The following is a 21,254-nucleotide window of genomic DNA, read 5'->3' on the forward strand; positions in this document are numbered from 1 at the left end:
AATCATTGGGACTGATAAATAGATGGCTGTCTTTATAGTCAGGTCAGTATTTGGACAATAACATATAACCCAGTGCTACCTGTCGCATGGTCTAGTTATTGGTGACTCACCCGACTCTTCCCTCCTCTCCTCCCTACCTTATTGGTTTTGCAGGTAGGAAAGGTGACTGTGACACCTAGCAGGACTAAAATAAATACCTGCTAAAGGGTGGACGAGCTCCCCCACACCCTCATTGGAGTCAACAACCACCCAATCCAGTAAGGAGATGGTATCTCCTAAAACACAACCATCCACTTGGACCATTTCGTGACAGGAAAGGCATCTGACAATAAAAAAAGCTCCAAGAAATATGAATCTTTTATTTGGTATAAATTACATAAGTGCTTGGTGTCCCCCATAAGCGATGGCGACCCCCCGGCTGTTGTGAAAAATTGACAATGGGTATTGCAGAACCTACTGCTGTGGCTAAATAGGCAAGTGGAGAAAGATGAGATGATGAGCATTAGAGTGGGAACATGAAATGCTGCCACAAGGACAGACAGGAAAGGGGAGAGTGTTGGTGGATACCCTGATGAGAAGAAGGGATAACATCTTGTGTGTACAGGAGGCTAAATGGGCTGGGAAGATTAGGCTACCAAAATTAGGGGAAGGCTACAAATTGTATTATTGTGGAGAATAAGGAAAGAGAAATGGAGTTGGAGTCGTATTGATGGAGGAGTGGAAAGAAAGAGTACTGGAATTAAAAAGAATCACAGACAGGTTGACAGTAGACAGGTTGGTGACTGAGAAAGGAATGGTGAATGTAATCTCAGCATACACGCCACAAACAGTCTTCAGACAGGAGAAAGACGCATTCAGTTTCAGTTTACAAGCTGGAGAGATTTATCATTGGTGCAGTCTTAAATGGCCATGCAGGGCAAGAAGTGGGTGGATAATGGATATAAGTTGGAAATTACCCCTGAGGAATGAAGATTGGAAGGGGATTCTTAAGATTGCCCAGATCCTTGAGCTATTTCTTGTGAATATAGGGTTCAGAAAGAAGGAGGAACATCTATTGACCTACAAAAGTGGAGGTAATATTAGCCCAATTTATTAAATTATGGTAAGACAGAATGTGAAAAGCAGGTTATGTATTGCAAGGCTATATTGTGTGAAGTGGTGGTGAACCAACATAGGCTGTTAGTAAAGGATATGTGGCGGAGAATGTAAAGACAAAAGGTGCGTATGAAAAGGGAGAAGATTAAACTGTGGAATCTGTCAGAAGAAACGCTGGTCCTCTTCAAAGAAGAAGTCGAGACAAATTGGATTGAGTTGTATGAAGATGGAAGAGTAGATGAAATATGAAGAATATGAAAGAAAACCTTAATAACTAGATCGGCACTCAGTGGATGGGCACTCACTACCTCTGCCAGGCTGAACAATGTACGTTATGTATCCCACAAATAGACCGGATCTGGATCCGGACCTGAACCAAAATCGATTTGACTTCTTCTTGTCACCTACCCAATTCTTCCAGCAAGTTTTGTCATAATCTGTCCATAACGTTTTGAAATATTATGCTATATATCGTTTTTAGCAACCATCTCTCAAAGTGGGAAGAATTACTTTTAAAATGAAAAATACTTTGGATCTGGATATGATCTTCACCAAAATCTCAAAAATTCGTCCCTGTCGCACACCAAGCAAACCTGTCGACCAAGGTTTGTCCGAATCTGTGCTTAACTTCTTGAGATATTGCGTGATATATTGTTTTTGGCCCTATCTCTCTCAATGGTGATGAATCATTTAAAAATGATAGTATCTGGATCCTCACCAAAATCGAAACAATTCGTCTTTGTCCCACACCCAACCTGCACACCAAGTTTGGTCCGAATGCATCCATGACTTTTTGAGATATCATGCTCACCGACAGACAAACAGACAGGGGTGAAAACAAAGGTGGACGGAGGTAATAAAAACTTTTGAAAAGACTCTGGGGAGAACAAAGGGAGAGAAACCAAAGGAAAAGGAGATATGGTGATGGAATGAAGAAGTGTACAAAGTGAACTCGAGCGAAGTCGATGACGTGTCCCCATGCTCCCCACCGAAAATGAATGAATGAATGAATGAATGATCGTTTTAAGGCCATTTTCCCCGCTAGAGCGGGGGTTAGCCTTGCGGGCCCCATGACAATCATGGTTCCTTGTTTTTGAGGCAATGTTTTTTTTATGGCCGGATGCCCTTCCTGACGCCAACCCTTGGTCACGCTCTTACGATGCGCAGGGATACGGTGTACCTATTCTAAACCGGGGTACACACCGTGATCATGATCCCCACCGAAAGCAAAGTTGAAATATGCAAACATTTCCACCATGAATGACCTAATGTCAAATTCTAAGTTAAAATAAAAAAAATCTGTTTTGACCCATGTGACCTTAAATCCCCACCTCATGGGGCATGAACCTGGGTCAAACCATGGGTCAAAAGGTTTTGTCCTTGAATCCAATATGGCTGCCAAACCACGTGACCAATGACGTGTCATCGTTATCAAACATTTTCCCATGTATGGTATTGTCCCATGATGTCATCGTCATCGGAACAGACCGTGTGGGATGGCATTATCATAGGATGGCATCATCATTGGAATGGGTGCCAGTAGGTGCCCGGCGTAACTGCTCGCAGTTATAAAGCACATATCTAGTTATCATTATTATCATTAAATTTAATAAACAACACATAGCAGAACATGATATCACACCAGAAACAATTGTGTAACAGCCATTACCTTCTCAGTCGTTGCATTTGCATGAACTGGACACTGCAAATACTGCCGATGTTAAGGATATGTGCATTATCGCAAATTTTTTGTTGTGGCAGTGTGGTCCGGTCCTCCTCTATTCAAGGACAGTGACTATAACAGAAGATTGGTAGGCAAAAGGCACCAGCAACATAGCCTCTCCAGGGACTTGATTAACCGGACCGTACCAAGTTATCTTCTGAAACCAGGCCGTTATCCACATTTCAGGGCGAATTCCAGATTGAGGTGGACAGCTGGTTTCAGACAACTTGAAGAGAGGGCTAAACCGAAACGTATAAATCAAGCCTGACTATTGTCTCATATGATTGATTAATGAATTATGATGAGGAAATGGGTCCAGGCTCAGATATTTTCAATTAAGCTATTAGCATCTCCCGCGATGAAGCTAACTCCAAGGGCCTTTCACTCACTCACCGCAGGCAGGTTGGTGGTCTTTCCGTCTTCTACCGACTCCTCTCTGGCCTTGCCCCCCCAGCCCTCTCTGGGCTCTGTCCCCCAAATATTCCTACAGGTCGCACAAGATCTGCCTGCAACCCTCTTATGGTTAAACTGCCAAAATCAAGACTTTCTGCTCACCTTCACTCCTTCATTCCTCTTTTCTCCCGCCTCTGGAACAAACTCCCTCACTCTCTTCAATCCCACTGCACCCTCCAGGTCTTTAAAACAGCTGTTCACCACCATCTCTTATCCTCCCCCATCCAAAACCTTGATCTTTTCTACCCCCGCTAATTTCGGTCCCCTTGTGCTTTATACCTCTCCCCCCCGCCCTCCCCCTCCCACGCCTCCTGCCCCCAAGTCCTCTCCCTCCAACACTTCTCCCTGCTCTCAAATGTTGTGGTTGTGTGCTTCCCCTTCTCTCCCAATCTTGTCTTCCGCTCCCTCTTTTTGTGTGTTTTGTTTGTCTGGTTGATTTGTTTGTGAAATAAATGTTAGCTCTTTCACGAGCCTCGATTCAGTATACAAAAAAAAAGAAGAAAAAAAAAGCAGGTAGCCCAGAAGTCACGACCACAGGTATGCTTTCAATTCTCCAAGCACCACTTGATACCATTAATACAACTAGAAAGTTCATAGAACACCTTATCTCACGCGGTCTTGAGGAACAAAGACATGGGTGTGGTCTGCGAGCAGAAAATTATTTTATTGGTCGGGATGACGTACGTAAAATGCCCCAATGGTTTGTCCAAGTAATAAATCAAAATGGAAGGATTTTTAAAGTGCCAAAAAGGCAATTTGTGTTCTCCAGTGTTCAAGTAGATAATTCCATTGAGATTAAATAAAGGTTGTAGAAAAACAATTTCGGAAGTTTACTGCCATTGATGCAGCATCTTTTACACCACCTTATTTAACACGTTACATTGGTCATTTGTGCGTGTTGTTTGTGTCCTTTATGACGTCCTTAAAAACAATGTTTCCTGCTTGGAATGATTTTCAATTTTGTTTCACTGCCATACAGGCAGACAGAGTGAAAAGAGTATCTCACTCCTGTCTGCACACGTGAAATTGGGTCAAAATCAGAGCCAAAGTACTGCTAAACTGCAGGTTAATTTTCCGATTAATATTCCGATTCGTGTTCAAAATATAAAATTCCATTGAAATTAAGTTGTTCCTCAATCATAAACCAACATTTGTAGATAGACAGACTGACAGACAGAAGTGAACCAATTGCTTCACACCGTTTTTTGCTTCGCATGCATGGGGTAATAACAAGTGATAACAAAATAGACAAGTCAGGAGACGAAGATGGTTCACGAGCGAGCGGTATTCAATGACAAAGGACGGACTATAACCGAAACAGGCCTGGTGTGGGGGGTTGGGGGCCCACGTGGCAGGTGTCGGCCCCCAACATGCGGTGTACATGCCTATTTACAAAGGGCCCCAATGCGCTGCGTGCGCAGGCCTTTAAGAGCCAGCTGTACGTAATTGTGTGTGGTGCTGGCCTGGAAATGTCAAAACGAAGGTTACTGACCTTGAAATGTGAAAAAAATAATGTATAATCAGTTATGAGGTTAGTTAGCTACACAATACCGAAAATTCGGTTCGATTCCGGCAACTTTGAAACTTTGACCTTTGTGACCTTCAAAGGTCAAAGGTCGAAGATTCTGAAATTTGTTGGAAAACTTGTATTTCATGATGTATGTGATAATATAAGATCATGTACGACATTTCACCCTATCAGGAAGCGAGCAATGTAATAAAACCATCAAAAATCGACTTTTCTAAATTTTGTGACCTTGTGACCTTGACCTTGGGGCGAAAATGAAAAATCGAGCTCCGTGGAGCTAGACACATGACATTGGCCTAACCAAATACCGAAACTCCTGTCGGATTCCACCAATTCCCTCGGAGAAGATGTAGCTTGAACTCGATTACCCCCTAAAAAAGACATCTTTTTCGGGCGTGGCTCCGCCCACAATGGGCGCAATTCGCCCACTCTCGGCAGGACACAACTAGATCATGATATCAACCTCCCACCCAAGTTTCATCAAGATCGGATGATATCATCGGGTAGTTATGCTGTGGACAGACAGACACACAGACAGACACACACCCATGACGAATATAGTGGTCACTCTGTTTGATAATTCGTGAATCAAAAAACATGGTTCGTGAAGCCGTGAGGCGGTGAAGCTGTGGGCCTATATATATATGTATATGAATGTATGTATATAATACATATATATATATCTATATATATATGTGTGTGTGTGTGTGTGTGTGTGTGTGTGTGTGTGTGTGTGTGTGTGTGTGTGTGTGTGTGTGTGTGTGTGTGTGTGTGTGTGTGTTAATTATATACTGTACTGTTTGAACGTTGGTTGCATCCTGTTTATTACCGATATATATGTCTATTATTTACATAATGTTGGAAAATACCTTTCGACTGCTGAGACCCCTTCAACCTTTGAAGATCGTTTAAGTCCCCCTAGACCCTTAAGACCACCAAGAGTCCAAGACTCTTAAGACCGAAAAGATCCAGAGGACCCAAAATAACCCGAAGACCCAAGTGACCCCAAGACCCTTAAAGACCGCAATGACTCAAAATACCCTGTAGACCCAAAATACCCAAACAACCAAGAGGTCCCGAATACCCAAAAGGACCCGAAGAACCAAATGACCCAAAACGACCTGAAGATCCCAAAGACCCAAAAGATTTAAAAGACCCAAAAGACCCAAATCACCCAGAGAACACACACACAGACACACAAACATGCACATAACACACACACACACACACACACACACACACACACACACACAAACACGCACACACACATACACACACACACACACACACACAGACATACAAACATGCACATATACACACACACACACACACACATACACACACATACACACACATACACACACACACACATACACACACATACAAACACACACACACACACACACATACACATACACACACAGACACACATACACACACAGACACACTTTTTTTTTTTCTTTTTTTTTTTTTTGTTGTATACTGAATCGAGGCTCGTGAAAGAGCAAACATTTATTTCACAAACAAATCAACCAGACTAACAAAATATACAAAAAGAGGGAGCGGAAGACAAGATGGGGAGAGAAGGGGAAGCACACAACCACAACATTTGAGAGCAGGGAGAAGTGTGGGAGGGAGAGGGCTTGGGGGCAGGAGGCGTGGGAAGGGGGGGAGGGGGGGGAGAGGTATAAAACACAACGGGACCGAAATTAGCGGGGGTAGAAAAGATCAAGGTTTTGGATGGGGGAGGATAAGAGATGGTGGTGAACAGCTGTTTTAAAGACCTGGAGGGTGGAGTGGGATTGAAGAGAGTGAGGGAGTTTGTTCCAGAGGCGGGAGAAAAGAGGCATGAAGGAGTGAAGATGAGCAGAAAGTCTTGATTTTGGCAGTTTAACCATAAGAGGGTTGCAGGCAGATCTTGTGCGACCTGTAGGAATATTTGGGGGACAGAGCCCAGAGAGAGCTGGGGGGGCAAGGCCAGAGAGGAGTCGGTAGAAGACGGAAAGACCACCAACCTGCCTGCGGTGAGTGAGTGAAAGGCCCTTGGAGTTAGCTTCATCGCGGGAGATTCCAATGATTCTGAACGCTTTGGTTTCAACAGCGTGAAGACGAGCTAGGTGTGAGGCAGGAGCACCAGCCCAGAGGGGAGAGCAGTATTCCATAGAGCTGCGGATGAAAGCCTTGTATGTGGTGAGGAGCTCAGGTGTGCCAAGGAAGGACTTCGCACGACGGAGGATGCCCAGTCGGCGACTGGCTTTGGAGGCCAGATTTGAAATATGGTTTTCCCAGGAAAGATCATGGCAAATAGTGAGACCCAAAAGCTTGAGTGACAGAACTTTTTGGAGAGGATTATTCAGAAAGTGGATGGGAGGGTTTTCCAGTCGGTCTTTTCGGAGAGACATCGTAAGAGTGTGAGATTTATCAGGATTGAAAGACATGTTCCATTTGTTTGCCCAGTCTGTGATTTTGTCCAGGTCTGCAGAGAGTGAGGAGGCTGCAGACTGCCGATCTGAGGGATGAGGAATAGAGCGACAGAGAGTAGAGTCGTCAGCAAAGAGATAGAGAGGATTTTCAAGAGAGTCAGAGAGATCATTGATGAAGACCAGAAAAAGCACAGGGCCCAGAACACTACCTTGGGGAACTCCAGCTTGAACAGGAAGAGGAGATGAGAGAAACCCATTCAGGGCCACACGTTGACTACGACCAGAGAGGAATACAGAACACCACATACACATACACACACAGATACACATACATACACATACACATACATTACAGACACAAATACACATTCACATACACACATACGCAGACACACACACACACACATACACACCCACAGACACATACACATACATACACACACACACACACACACACACACACACAGACAGACACACACACAGACAGACACACACACACACATACACATACACATACAGACATCAGTTCCGCTTCCGGTCCGGTCTGGAGAGGACGCTGGCGTTACTTGTTCGCCGCTTCTCCGACTGGGTCATTGTACATAGTCTGCTTTTCTGGTGGTCATGGCGGCTTTTTGGCCGTTGGGTCTGCTCCCTGCTCGGTCCCGGCTCTGCTCCTTGCTTCGCCTGCCCGGCTCTTCCACTGTTGCCTCAGGCACACTCCCGGACTGTCCTGCACCATGTCTGCCGCTCCGGCCTTTACTGTCTTGCTCGCCGCTTCTCCGACTGGGTCATTGTACATAGTCTGCTTTTCTGATGGTCGTGGCGGCATTTTGGCCGTTGGTCTGCTCTCTGCTCGGTCCCGGCTCTGCTCCTGGCTTCGCCTGCCCGGCTCTTCCACTGTTGCCTCAGGCCCGCTCCCGAACTGTCCTGCGCCTCGTCTGCCGCTTCGGCCTTTACTGTCTTGCTCGCCGCTTCTGGCAAGCCGCTTCCACTGGCAAGGCCTATTCGTCCTCCTCGACCTTGGCCTTGTCCTCGTCCCCTTCGCTCCTGCCTGACATGGCTCTAAGGTACTCCGCTGCAAGGCTACTTCTGCTCAACACTTACTCCACCCCATCCTGCATCTCTGCAATCAAATACCATGGACTCCTGCGACGACCCAGATATATTCATAGAGGCTCTGGTCGTAAGTTTGTTTACTTACAAACAGGTCACTTCATTCCCGTACTCTGGTCGGCTCAGCGCACTCCCACTCATCGTCCCAGCGCACTCCCACTCATCGTCCCAGCGCACCTGGTCACAGCAACGCACACGATCGCACCTCCTGTCTGCAAACCCTGGCTAAATCACCTGAGTTCATCCCCACCATACAAACAAACATGAAGCTCACTCTGTTCAATACCCAGTCCCTCAACAACAAAAGCCTCATCCTGAACGACTACATTCTGGATAATAAACTGGACTTTCTCTGTCTCACTGAAACCTGGCAACAACCTCTGGACTACTTCTCACTCAACCTCACTACACCCAATGGATATTCATACATCAATAAACCACGCTCGGAGGGCCGAGGTGGTGGAATTGCCGTAATACACCGACAGGACATCAAGACCAGCCTCATCTCCATCTCATCTGCTCCATCATTTGAACACCTGGCTTTTAAACTCTCTGGTCACACGCAGTCAGTCATGGCTGTCGTCTACCGCCCTCCCAAACCACACCCATCATTCCTGTCTGACTTCTCCTACTTTCTGACCCAGCTCTGTTCCCTCTCCCCCTCAATCCTCCTCCTCGGTGATTTCAATATCCACATGGACTCAACTGACTCCACAAAGCCACTGACTTCACTGATTTACTCACCTGCTTTAACCTCACTCAACATGTCAACTTTCCTACCCATAAGCGTGGGCACATTCTGGACCTTGTCTGCTCTACTGGATTAATTTTGCACCATCTCTCTGGCTCCGACCTCACCCTCTCTGACCACTTAGCCATCACTACGACCATCAACATCGCCACCCCAGCACCAAGGCATTATCGCACTATCAACTTCCATAAGCTAAACGCTCTTTCACCTACCTCATTCTCATCCACCCTCTCTGAAAAAATGTCCACTTCTCCCTTCGTTAACCTCCACACCCCTTCTGACCTCACTGACTACTACAACCACACTCTCTCCTCCTGCCTTGACCAGCTTGCGCCTATAAAAACCAAAACAGTTTCTTTCACCCATTCTGCTCCCTGGTTTACCCCTGAACTCCGCCTGATGAAAACTCGTGCTCGCCAACTTGAAAGACTCCGCAATAAAACAGGTCTCACAATTCACTCCCAAGCCTACAAGGACCACCGACAGCACTACAAAGATGCCCTCTCCCACGACTGCTCCGCCTACTACTCTCAAATTATCCACTCTGGCTCTGGAAACCCAAAAGCACTCTTCTCTACAATAAACAAACTCCTCAGCCCCCTGAACACCACCACCCAGTCATTCACAGTAGAAAACTGCATCTCCTTCCTTTCATTCTTCAAAAGCAAAATTGACAACATCTACAACAGCTTAACCACCACTGCACCCACTCCCCCTCAAACCACCTGCCCCCCCTTATCCTGCCAACCCCTGTCTCAGTTCTCCCCAGTCTCCCCTACTGACCTCTCTGAACTCCTCATAGGAATGAAAACTGCCACCTGCACTCTTGACCCCATCCCCTCCAGCTTTGTCAAGGCCTCCCTTCCTGCTCTCTCTCCACTTATCACTGCAACAATAAACTCTTCCCTGTCTACAGGCATCGTCCCACCATCCCTCAAAATTGCTGCTGTTACCCCCATTCTGAAAAAACCTGGACTAAACCCTGACACCCTAAACAACTTCAGACCCATCTCCAACCTACCCTTTCTGTCAAAAGTTTTGGAACGCACTGTAGCCACTCAACTCAAACATCACCTCTCTGCCAATAACCTGTATGAAACATGCCAATCCGGATTCCGCTCCAACCACAGTACTGAAACTGCTCTCCTCAAAATCACCAACGACCTTCTCCTCTCCTCTGACGCCGGCAACCTCAACATTCTCATCCTCCTCGACCTCAGCGCCGCCTCTGACACCATCAATCACACCATCCTCCTCACCCGACTTGAAACCACCTTTCACATTACCGGCACTGCCCTCTCTTGGATTAAATCATACCTCTCTGACAGACGCCAGTTCATCTCCATCAATAACTGCAAATCTCACACTGCTCCCCTCCCCCAAGGTGTCCCCCAAGGTTCAGTTATTGGCCCCCTCCTCTTCATCCTGTACCTGTCCCCCCTTGGTCACTTAATCCGCCGTCATGGTCTCCAATTCCACTGCTTCGCCGATGACATCCAGCTTTTCATCTCCACCAAGTCCATCTCCACCGCCACCCACTCTATCCTGACAAACTGCATCACTGAAATAAAACCCTGTCTTCAAATCAACTTCCTCAAACTTAACTATGATAAATCTGAAATAATCATCATTGGCCCAAAAACGCTCACCAAATCCACCCATAACTTTGCCCTCAACATCAACGGTTTCCCAGTATCCACCTCCCCTCACATCCGGAATCTTGGCATCATCTTTGACCAAACCCTCTCCTTCGACAAATACACTAAACAGATCACAAAGACAGCCTACTTTCACCTGAAAAACATCGCCCGTCTCCGTCCATCCCTCTCCTCCACGGCTGCAGAAACCCTCATCCACGCCTTCATCACCTCCCGTCTGGACTACTGCAACAGCCTCCTCTATGGTTCACCCTCAATAATCACCAATAAACTCCAATACATTCAGAACTCCGCTGCCCGTCTACTCACCCATTCCCGGACCCATGACCACATCACCCCCATCCTTTTTAAGCTTCACTGGCTCCCCATCCCCCAGAGAATCCAGTACAAAATCCTCCTCTTGACCTACAAAGCCCTCCATAACCTGGCCCCATCCTACCTGACTGACCTCCTCTCCAGACACACTCCCACCCGCAACCTCCGCTCTGCTGGTACCAACCTCCTGACCCCCCCCCCCCCCCCCCCCCCATCCGGACCAAATTCAGATCCTGGGGGGACAGGGCCTTCTCCATCGCTGCTCCCACCCTCTGGAACTCACTACCTCACACCATCAGAGACTCCTCCTCACTCACCACATTCAAAACATCACTCAAGACCCACCTGTTCAACACTGCATTCAACATTTAACCCACAGCATTTAACCCCTGACTATCTCTTCTCCTTCTCCTTCCTTTTGCTTTGATTATTTACCTATTGATTTTTGTCTTTTTGCACTTGTTTTTTGTACTCTGTCAAAGCGTCTTTGGGCTTCTTGAAAAGCGCTATATAAAATAAATGTATTATTATTATACACACATACACACATACAGACACACATACATACACATACACATACACATACACATACATTACAGACACAAATACACATTCACATTCACATACACACATACGCAGACACACACACACACACACACACACACACACACAGACACACACACACACACACACACACACACACACACACACATCTCATTTTTTCATTTCTGTTCCTCAAAATTCTATCTCTCTCTTTTATTCACAGACACAGACACAGACACAGACACACACACACTTAATTAATTGTACAGTATCGGTTGTTCTTAAACTTAAATATAAATAATTTAAAGGATTGTTGTAAATGATGTTAATTTTACAACATCCCATATTCAACTTTATTTAAATTGTAAACCTCAAACATAGTTTCTCCACCTAAAGCAAGAACCTTAACCTGTAAGCAATTGACTCGTTTCCCGACTGCATGGATCATCAGCTGGGTACCGTTCTTCCTCGAGGTTTCGATCCTTTCAGCCCAGGACCTCTCCAAACGGCGGATCCACAACCTCGATCATGGATCCACATCAATAGATGGTACATCAGTAGATCCACAACCTCAGTTGCGTCCAGGCAGTCAATCAACCCATCAATGCAACATCACTTATTTCAACTTTACTCGCAATAGGATTTAATGTGTTATCATATATTTATAACTTTCCTTACACACTCGATAATATGATAATATCATTAAATCATTCACATCTTACCCTTAAATACATCAATCTACCAACCAGCATGACCACACCACCTACCTTTCTATCAAACTGCACACGCGCGCGCACACACACACACACACACACACACACACACACACACACACACACACACACACTCAGACACACATATACTATTCTTCGTAAAAGGGCCTGAGATTAACAGGTAAAAGAGAACTTTCATTGTCTTTCGAGTCTGTTGATTTTTACTGAGTACTCCAAGCAAAAAAAATGGTTGCAATAACTGTTCTTTTGGATCATATATTTTAACAGCAGTAGGAATAAAAAACGTTTTATTGATTTTGTTTTAAAACTTACCTATGAGTATGTAATGATGCATGTAAGAAGTCAGCATTGTTGATTCATCACCCGAAGATAACCTACGAAAAGGCACAAAGTTACCTGTAATCGTTACAAAGTATCAATGAGCATCGACACAGAAGCAATGGTAGTGTATTTTAGTGTTATCGATGAGCATAAAGTAGTTTTTGAAAATCTCGATCATTCCACAACAATAATTTGGAATAATTTTGAAGCATACTTGATTTTATCAACAGATCATGAAAGGCAGACAAATGAACTCTATAATTATAAATAAGTTTATGCGAGTAAGTATGGCATAAGACAAAGACAGCACTGTTGAAATGTAATAATACATACCACTGTGTGCGAGAACTGAACTCACACTGCGCATAGTTGTGTATGCTATTGTGAAGGATGGACGTTTTATGTCTGGTCTGGGAATGAATTATTCCATATCTCATACTCCAACGCGCTGTTCTTTGAAACTGGGAGGAAATTTCAAAGCTTTTCAAGGTTATGTCGTGATAAGGCACATGATTGGACTTGGAATGTTCTTGCAATACAGTAATGTTATTTTGTTCTGTACAAGAGCAATTATGTTTGTAGAATTACAGGGGAAACTTGGACATGCTCGACAACGGGGCTTGGTGGTGTTTTGAAAATCCTGGAAAACCTAAACTTTTATTCCCCGCGAGTTAAACAATTATGAGGGTGTTCGGGTTATTTTTCTACTTGCATTGTAGGTATTTTTATCTTAATATTCTGTAACTAATCATATATGTTCATATCTTGAAAAAAAAATTTCTAGGAACATTTTGTATGACCCTCGTATTGTTGTATTGACCATATTATGACTCTACTCACGCCATTTGGAGCCAAGTACCAGATTCAGTAAACAAGTGGGGTGGATATATATATATAATTATATATATATATATGTATATATATATATATATGTCACACACGTCCATGCCCGTGGAATTCCCACGGGTGACCCCACTAGTATATATATATATTATATGTTGAATAAATGAAGAGGAGTGAGTGTAGGGGAAGGGAAGTTGAGGAAGAGGAAGGAGAGAGGGAAATGAGATTGAGAGGCGGTAGCCCAAAGGAGAAGGAAGAGGAATGAATGTATGTGGCATATGGAGTGGGTGTGGAGGAAAAAAATCTGCCATTTAAAATGGATGTCGTTGTCGTTCATATGCAGCATGTTTCTGTGGGTTAGCATTATTTCTCGCAAGGGTTCCCCCTGTAGGTTAGGGCAGGAATTTAGAATATGGCCAAGGTAGTGCATACCTCGCCTACTCTTTGCGAAGGGCGTTGTGAGATTGTAACCTCCACCAGAATTATTCCTGGGCACCGGAATGATTGAAAGCCAGTGGAGAATCAAATCTCCAAACACTGCTACAGTTCTTCAACCTGAGATGGAAAGCAGGACACCCAAAGAGTATAGGAGAGGGGTCATCGTAAAGCTTCCCAAGAAAGTAGACCTCCAGAACTGCAAACTGGAGGGGGCCCAGGGGGGTTTACATGGCCGTCTGTGCCATGGAAAGTCTTTTGTGCTGTAATCTTCAATCGAGTGAGGAAATGTGTTGATGAAAGTTTATGAGAGGAATAAGCAGGATTGCACCCCGGCACGTCATGCATTGACCAAATATTGACTTCTCGTAACATCATGGAGCAAAATAATGAATGGCAAACTCAGGTGATTTTCAACTTCGTAGACTTAAATAAAGCATTTGATAGTTTTGGTTGTGACTAACTGTGAAAGATGTTGCAGATGTATGGCTTTCCTGAAATAAATCGTCATCAGATGTCTCTACCAAAATACCCAGTATTCTGTCAAAATTGACAAAGAAACGAAAGGACTTTTGATGTCACTACAAGAGTCCAATATCCTGTACTCTTCAGAGTGATAACAACTGATTTTGTCATGCAGCATATGGATTCCGTTATACATTGAGAATTAAGCAGACCAATGGGAAACTGGTAGATCTCAATTTTATAATAGCATGAGTTCCCTTGCAGTTTCAATGCTCATCCATTCACCACCTTTGTGAGGAAGGGGAGATATGTCAATGTCTTGGGGAATGTTTTCAGAATATCAAAACAAGCATATAAATGAACCCCAGTGGGAAAAACAAATAAAGACAGACCCAAGTGTACTTTCAAAAGAAGCATCTCAATGAGGCAGAATACATTATAGTTGCAGTAGAAAATCTGGAAAAGATGGTCGAGGACAGAGTTAAATTTGTGTTGACTTATGTGCCTAACAGAATGGGAGGAACCGCCTTTGGAGGCCATTTTTCCCCGCAGAGCAGGTGTTGGCCTTTTTTCGGGCACCGTGGTCCCCTTTTTGAAGCGATGTTTTACGGCCGGCCGCCCTTCCTGCAGCCAACCCTGTTAGTCGCCTCTTGCGACACACAGGGAATTACCAGTGAACTGGTACTCAATTTGCCGACCTCAGAAGGATGACAGGCTGAGTCTGGAGGAGAATTAATACCCCCTGGTATTAATTCAGCGATCGACCGGGCGATCCCAAGCTGGCACCTTAACTGCTAAGCCAACACTAGGCTCAAAGGCTCAAAGGATAACTGCTCAGCCAGCACAAGGAGGGATAATCTGTAATCTATAATAATAAATGTCGGTGTATGTCAGTCATTCTGCCATTTAAAATATGTCAGTCATAAATAAAGCATGTGGTGTCCGGAGTGTATATGGAGATTTGAATAGCGGCCGTAAACCGGCCACCAGGTTTCAAGAGGTTAAGTAATCATGTGGCTGAAATGGCGCTTAAGATATGCCCTGTCATAATAAACACTACCTGGAGATGTCCGGAGACACTTCTTTTATAGTAAATGACCACTTTTTAGCAGTAGGAAGTGCTGATAAGTTCAATTTCGTAGTTTAAATCTTTTAATTCGGCTCAGGATAAGAGATTCTAGAGCTTATCGCATTCTATTTGTAATTCAATAAAGGCACGAACACCGCCAGGAGACATCCGGGGAGTTGTATGGGGGACGAGGAGAGAGGGGTTTGGGAGGAGGTGAGCATGAGGGGAGGGGAAGTGAAGGCAGCACCTTAGACGATGGCTTTATTTTAATGACAACCAAAATGTGCCTTTATTTAATACCAACTTTATTTAATAAAGTGCCTTTATTACCGCCTCGGAGAGTTCCATGATAGCGGGTACACGGGGTGACAGTTGCAGTACGAATCTCATCCCTCAAAGGAAGCCCATTTTATAATCTCTTCAAAAATGGTACGTGCAGTTTGAATGTGCTGTTTGAACGTACCCTATTTCATTTAATCCTGCACTAATGCTGGCAGATGGCAGGTCCAGTTTTATATCCATCCGAGGGACAGCAAACACTGATGAATCGGCCTGCCGATGAAACTGTAGGAGGTTAACCGCCTCCCTCAAGTCCTCTTCTCGCTTAAGCCTCCTTAGCCTCCATGAGGAAAAAGGGGGTAGATTAACCCCTTCGCCTCAAGTCCCCCCTCTCGCTTATATACCTCCATGAGCTGTGAAAGGTAATAAAGCTAGACGCTATGTAAACTTAAACCTACAGTCTAGGTAACCCTCCCTTCTCTCTCCATATACCTCTTCCCCTCAGGTCCCCCTACCAAATGCAAGTCGAACCAGCCCTCCCCCTCAAGTCCCACGACCAAACACAAGTCCCCCCCTTCCCTTCCCATCAAGTCCCCAGACCAAAAGTAAAGTTCCTCTTCCAAATCCGAGTGGCGTCTTGTCAAATCTGTTTCTGGTGTTTGTTCCTCCTCCATCCCCTCCTTTACCTCAAATGCCTACACAGCTGACGAAGCACGTGAAAAAGCTGAATGCCTCAACTCTGCGTTTGCATCAAAATCTTGTGTTCCAAACCCGTCTTTCTCTGTACCCACCGTACCCAGTCGTACTCAGCTGCTCCTGAACTGTATCCTTCTCTCCTGACAAGGTGGAGAAGTTTCTGTCAATCCTCGACTCCGATTCTGCAACTGGACCTGACGGCATCAGCCCACGGGTCCAAAATCCTGCTCTGCCACTCTTTCACACCCTCTCTCTGTTCTCTTCACCCTCTTTTTTGCTCAAGGTCATCTGCCTTCAGCTTGGAAATCAGCCAACATTACCGCTTTACACAAATAAGGTGCAAAAACAGATCCTTGCAACTACAGACCAATCAGCCTGCTCCCAATCATCAGCAAAGGCATGGCATCCATCATTGCTTCGGATATCAAATCCTTCCTCTTCTCCAATGGCTTGATCTCTGATCATCAATTTGGATTCAGACCAGGTCACTCTACTCTGGACATGCTGCTTCTGCTGTCTCAACAATGGATGGAGGTCCTCAATGTCAAACAGGAAATTAGAGCTGTTCTCCCTTGACATATCACGTGCCTTCGATACGGTCTGGCAACCCGCTTTGCTCACCAAACTGTCCTCCTATGGTATCCATGGAAATCTCCACGCATGGCTTGTGGACTTCCTCTCTGGTCGTAGTCAACGTGTGGCCCTGAATGGATTTCTCTCATTTCCCGTTCCTGTTCAGGCTGGAGTTCCCCAAGGCAGTGTTCTGGTCCTGGTGCTTTTTCTGGTCTTCATCAATGATCTCTCCGACTCTCTGGAAAATCCTCTCTATCTCTTTGCTGATGACTCCACTCTCTGCCGCTCCATACCTCATCCCTCAGATTGGCAGTCTGCAGCCTCCTCACTCTCTGCAGACATGGACAAAATCACAGACTGGTCAAAGAAGTGGAACATGTCTTTCAAACCTGACAAATCTCACACTCTCACTATGTCTCTCCGAAAAGACCGACTGGATAACCCTCCCATCTACTTTCTGAACAATCCTCTTGAAGAAGTTCTGTCACTCAAGCTTTTGGGTCTCACTATCTGCCATGATCTTTCCTGGGAAAACAACATTTCCAAGCTGGCCTCCAAAGCCAGTCGCCGACTGGGCATCCTCCGTCATGCGAGGTCCTTCCTTGGCACACCTGAGCTCCTCACCACATACAAGGCTTTCATCCGCAGCTCAATGGAATACTGCTCTCCCCTCTGAGCTGGTGCTCCTGCCTCACACCTAGCTCGGCTTCATGCTGTTGAAACCAAAGCGTTCAGAATCATTGGAATCTCCCGCGATGAAGCAAACTCCGTGGGCCTTTCACTTATTCATCGCAGGCAGGTTGGTGGTCTTTCTGTCTTCTACCGACTCCTCTCCGGCCTAGCTCCCGCAGCTCTGTCTCTGCTCTGTCCCCCATATATTCCTACAGGTCGCACAAGATCTGCCAGCAACCCTCTTATGGTGAAACTGCCAAAATCAAGACTCTCTGCTCACATTCACTCTTTCATTCCTCTTTTCTCCCACCTATGGAACAAACTCCCTCACTCTCTTTAATCCCACTCCTCCCTCCATGTCTTAAAAACAGCTGTTCACCACCATCTCTTATCTTCCCCCATCTAGCTCTTTCACGAGCCTCGATTCAGTATACAAAAAATAAAAATAAAAAAAAAATCCAAAACCAAGATCTTTTCTACCCCGGTTAATTCACCCCAGATCCACTTTTTTGAAATTCCGACTTCTTTCCTGGAAGTCCCAGAAGTATCCATGTGTTTTATACTTCTCCCACCCCCCTCCCCTCCTCCCTTCCCAAGCCCTCTCCCTCCCCCCACAGATCTCCCGATGTCCCTGTTCTCTACTATTGTACTTGTGTGCTCCCTATCTCTCCCCATCTTGTCTCCCGCTCCCTTTATCAAGGTTTATGTGTCGGTTTGTTTTTTTGTGATTAATTTTAGCTCTTACACGAGCCTCGATCTTGTATCCAAAAAAAAAAAAAATCAACCTGAATATGTCTCGAGTGATAAACTCAACCTCAGCGTGGGAGATTCCAATGATCTTGAAGGCCTTGGTTTCAAAAGCATCAAACTGAGCAAGGTGTGAGGCAGGGGAACCAGCCCAGATGGGACAGCAGTACTTCATCAATCTATGGATGAAGGCCTTGTAGGTGGATGAGAGTTCAGGTGTGCCAAGGAAGGACTCTTTGTACTTGAGTGACTGAACTTCATATAGAGGATTATTTAAAAAATAGATGCAAAGGTTTGCCATACGGTTTTTTTCAGAGAGTCATAGTGAGAGTGTGAGATTTGTCTGAATTAACAGACATATTCCAAGTCTTTAAACAGATCAGTGCATTGTACAAGACAGTGTTTCCCTTGTGTTTTCTTCTTCATTACCATATACCTGTCTTTTTTTTTACAGTAAGATGCAGAGCTTTTCCAATACCCTGGAAGTTAACGGGGTCTAGGTCGTAAAATATTTTTGGATTGTACATTCTGTTTTGTGTGTACCCCGGTTTAGAATAGGTACACCGTATCCCTGCATGTCATAAGAGGCGACTAAAAGGGTTGGCGTCAGGAAGGGCATCCGGCCATACAAACAATGCCTCAAAAAGAGAACCACGACAATTACAACTACATATGGGCAGGGTACAGCCCGAAGTACCCCGTGGGGGACCTCACTCCCGCTCGTCAAAACTCAAGGTGGGGAACCCGATCGAAGCAAGGGTGGAAATCACTCCATTTATGACGACGAAACGTCTGCTGCCCGACGTGGAGATCGGTTTCTGAGGTTTGGGACATGGAATGTAGGGACAATGACAGGGATATCAGGAGAAGTGGTGGAAGTATTGGTCAGAAGAAGAGTGGACATATGTTGTGTGCAGGAGACGAGATGGAAGGGAAGTGGTTGTGAGAATGGTGAAGGGTAGGCAGGGACAGAAATACAAGTTTGTGTGGCAAGGGTGCCCAGAAGGCGTGAATGGTGTTGGTGTCCTGTTTTCTGAGGAGTTTGTAGACAGTGTGGTGAGTGTGACTAGAGTGAGTGAAAGGTTGATGATGGTGAAAATGATGATTGGAAAGCTCTTGGTGAACGTCATCTCGGGATATGCTCCGCAGGTTGGTCGGAGCGATGAAGAGAAGGACAAGTTCTGGTGTGTGATAGAGAAGCTGATGGAAAACGTGAAAGATAAGGAAGTTGTTGTGGTAGGTGGAGACCTAAATGGACATGTGGGAAGGAGTATGGATGGTTTTGAGGGAGTTCATGGGGGTTACGGATATGATGTGAGAAATGGAGAAGGTGAAAGGGTTTTGGAGTTTGCTGATGTAGCTGATTTGTTGATTTGTAATACTCAGTTCCAGAAAGAGGATAATAAGCTTGTTACATACACGTCAGGTGGGTCGACGACAACCGTTGACTACCTGCTGGTGCGTAGGCGAGATAGGGGGCACCTACGGGACACAAAGGTGATCCCGGGGGAGGAGGCTGTTTCACAGCACCACTTGGTTGTCTGCGACATAAGGGTGAAAAGTGCGAGGAAAGCTCGGCGGGTGAAGTACCAACCGAGAATGAAGGTGTGGAGGTTGAAAGAGGTGACAGCGAGGGAGGTATTAAAAGAGAGGCTGAGTAGGGTAGAGGATGATGTGGTTGAGCTTGAAAGTGGTTGGATGTCAATGAAAGATAGTCTGTTGTGAGCCGTTGGTGAGGTATGTGGATGGACAAAAGGACCACCGAGGCACTCGGAAACATGGTTGTGGGATGATGAAGTTGGAAAGAAGATTGACGAGAAGAGGAAGAAGTTCAAGGAGTGGCATAAGGCGAAGGGTATGGGGGCAGAAAAGGCAGGGCATGAAAGTTATAAGGCAGCCAAGAAGGCTGCAAAGAAAGAGGTAGCAAAGGCACAGGAGGCATGCAGGAAAATGTTCGGAGAACGCTTGGATTCGGAAGAGGGTCAGAGAGTGGTATTCAAGATTGCAAAGCAGATAGCGAAAGAGAGGTGGGATGTGATGGGGGTGAGTTGATTGAAGGATGAAGTGCGACAAATCGTTGTGGACCCAGATGCAATTAAAGGAAGATGGAAGAGATATATGGAAATACTGTTGAATGCAGAGAATGAATGGGATGGCAACATAGAGAGTAACCGAGTTTTAGGACCGGCAGAGAAGGTAACCGAGAAGGAAGTTGAGGAAGCGATAAAAGCAATGAAGAGTCGAAAAGCGGGAGGACTGATGGGAGTTGTGGGAGATATGTTGAAGGCAGCGGGAAATTGGGGTGTGAAGAGAATGACAAAGATCTGCAATCTGGTGGTGAAAGAAGGTCGCATTCCAGTGGATTGGGAACTGAGTACCCTCGTCCCTCCATACAAGGGGAAAGGTGACCCTCTGGACAGTGGCTCATATCGAGCGATAAAGTTATTGGAGCATGGAATGAAGGTATTGGAAAGGGTGTTGGAGAGGAGGATAAGGAAGAAAGTGAAGATTGACGAAATGCAGTTTGGATTTATGGCAGGAAGAGGAATGACAGACACGCTTTTTATTGTGAGGCAGTTGCAGGAGAAGTACATGGAGAAGAGGAAGAAGTTGTTTCTTGGGTTTGTTGATCTGGATAAAGCATTCGATAGGGTTCCACGTGAAGTATTGACATGGGCATTGAGGAAGTTAGGAGTGGAGGAATGGTTGATCAGAGTAGTAATGGCAATTGTTACATATTTATGGGAATGTATGTGAATTACTATTCAGGTCTTTGCTTATCAATGTGTAGTCGATTAAGGGTTGTTGTGGTTGGAGG

The 21,254-nt window shown here is 45.3% G+C and overlaps 1 protein-coding gene across 1 annotated transcript in view; it reads right to left on the reverse strand.

Moving 5' to 3' along the window:
- The window catches only part of LOC144891651 (bone morphogenetic protein receptor type-1B-like), a 129,378-nt gene that overhangs the window by 65,403 nt on the left and 42,721 nt on the right, over nucleotides 1-21,254 (reverse strand). The window contains exon 2 of the mRNA XM_078775314.1: nucleotides 12,649-12,710. Coding sequence (XP_078631440.1) covers nucleotides 12,649-12,685 — 37 coding nt within the window. The 5' untranslated portion in view covers nucleotides 12,686-12,710. The remainder of the gene's footprint in view (nucleotides 1-12,648; nucleotides 12,711-21,254) is intronic.

This window comes from Myxine glutinosa, chromosome 4 (genome assembly GCF_964187855.1).
Source record: "Myxine glutinosa chromosome 4, kmMyxGlut1.1, whole genome shotgun sequence".
In the NCBI taxonomy this organism is placed as follows: domain Eukaryota; kingdom Metazoa; phylum Chordata; class Myxini; order Myxiniformes; family Myxinidae; genus Myxine; species Myxine glutinosa.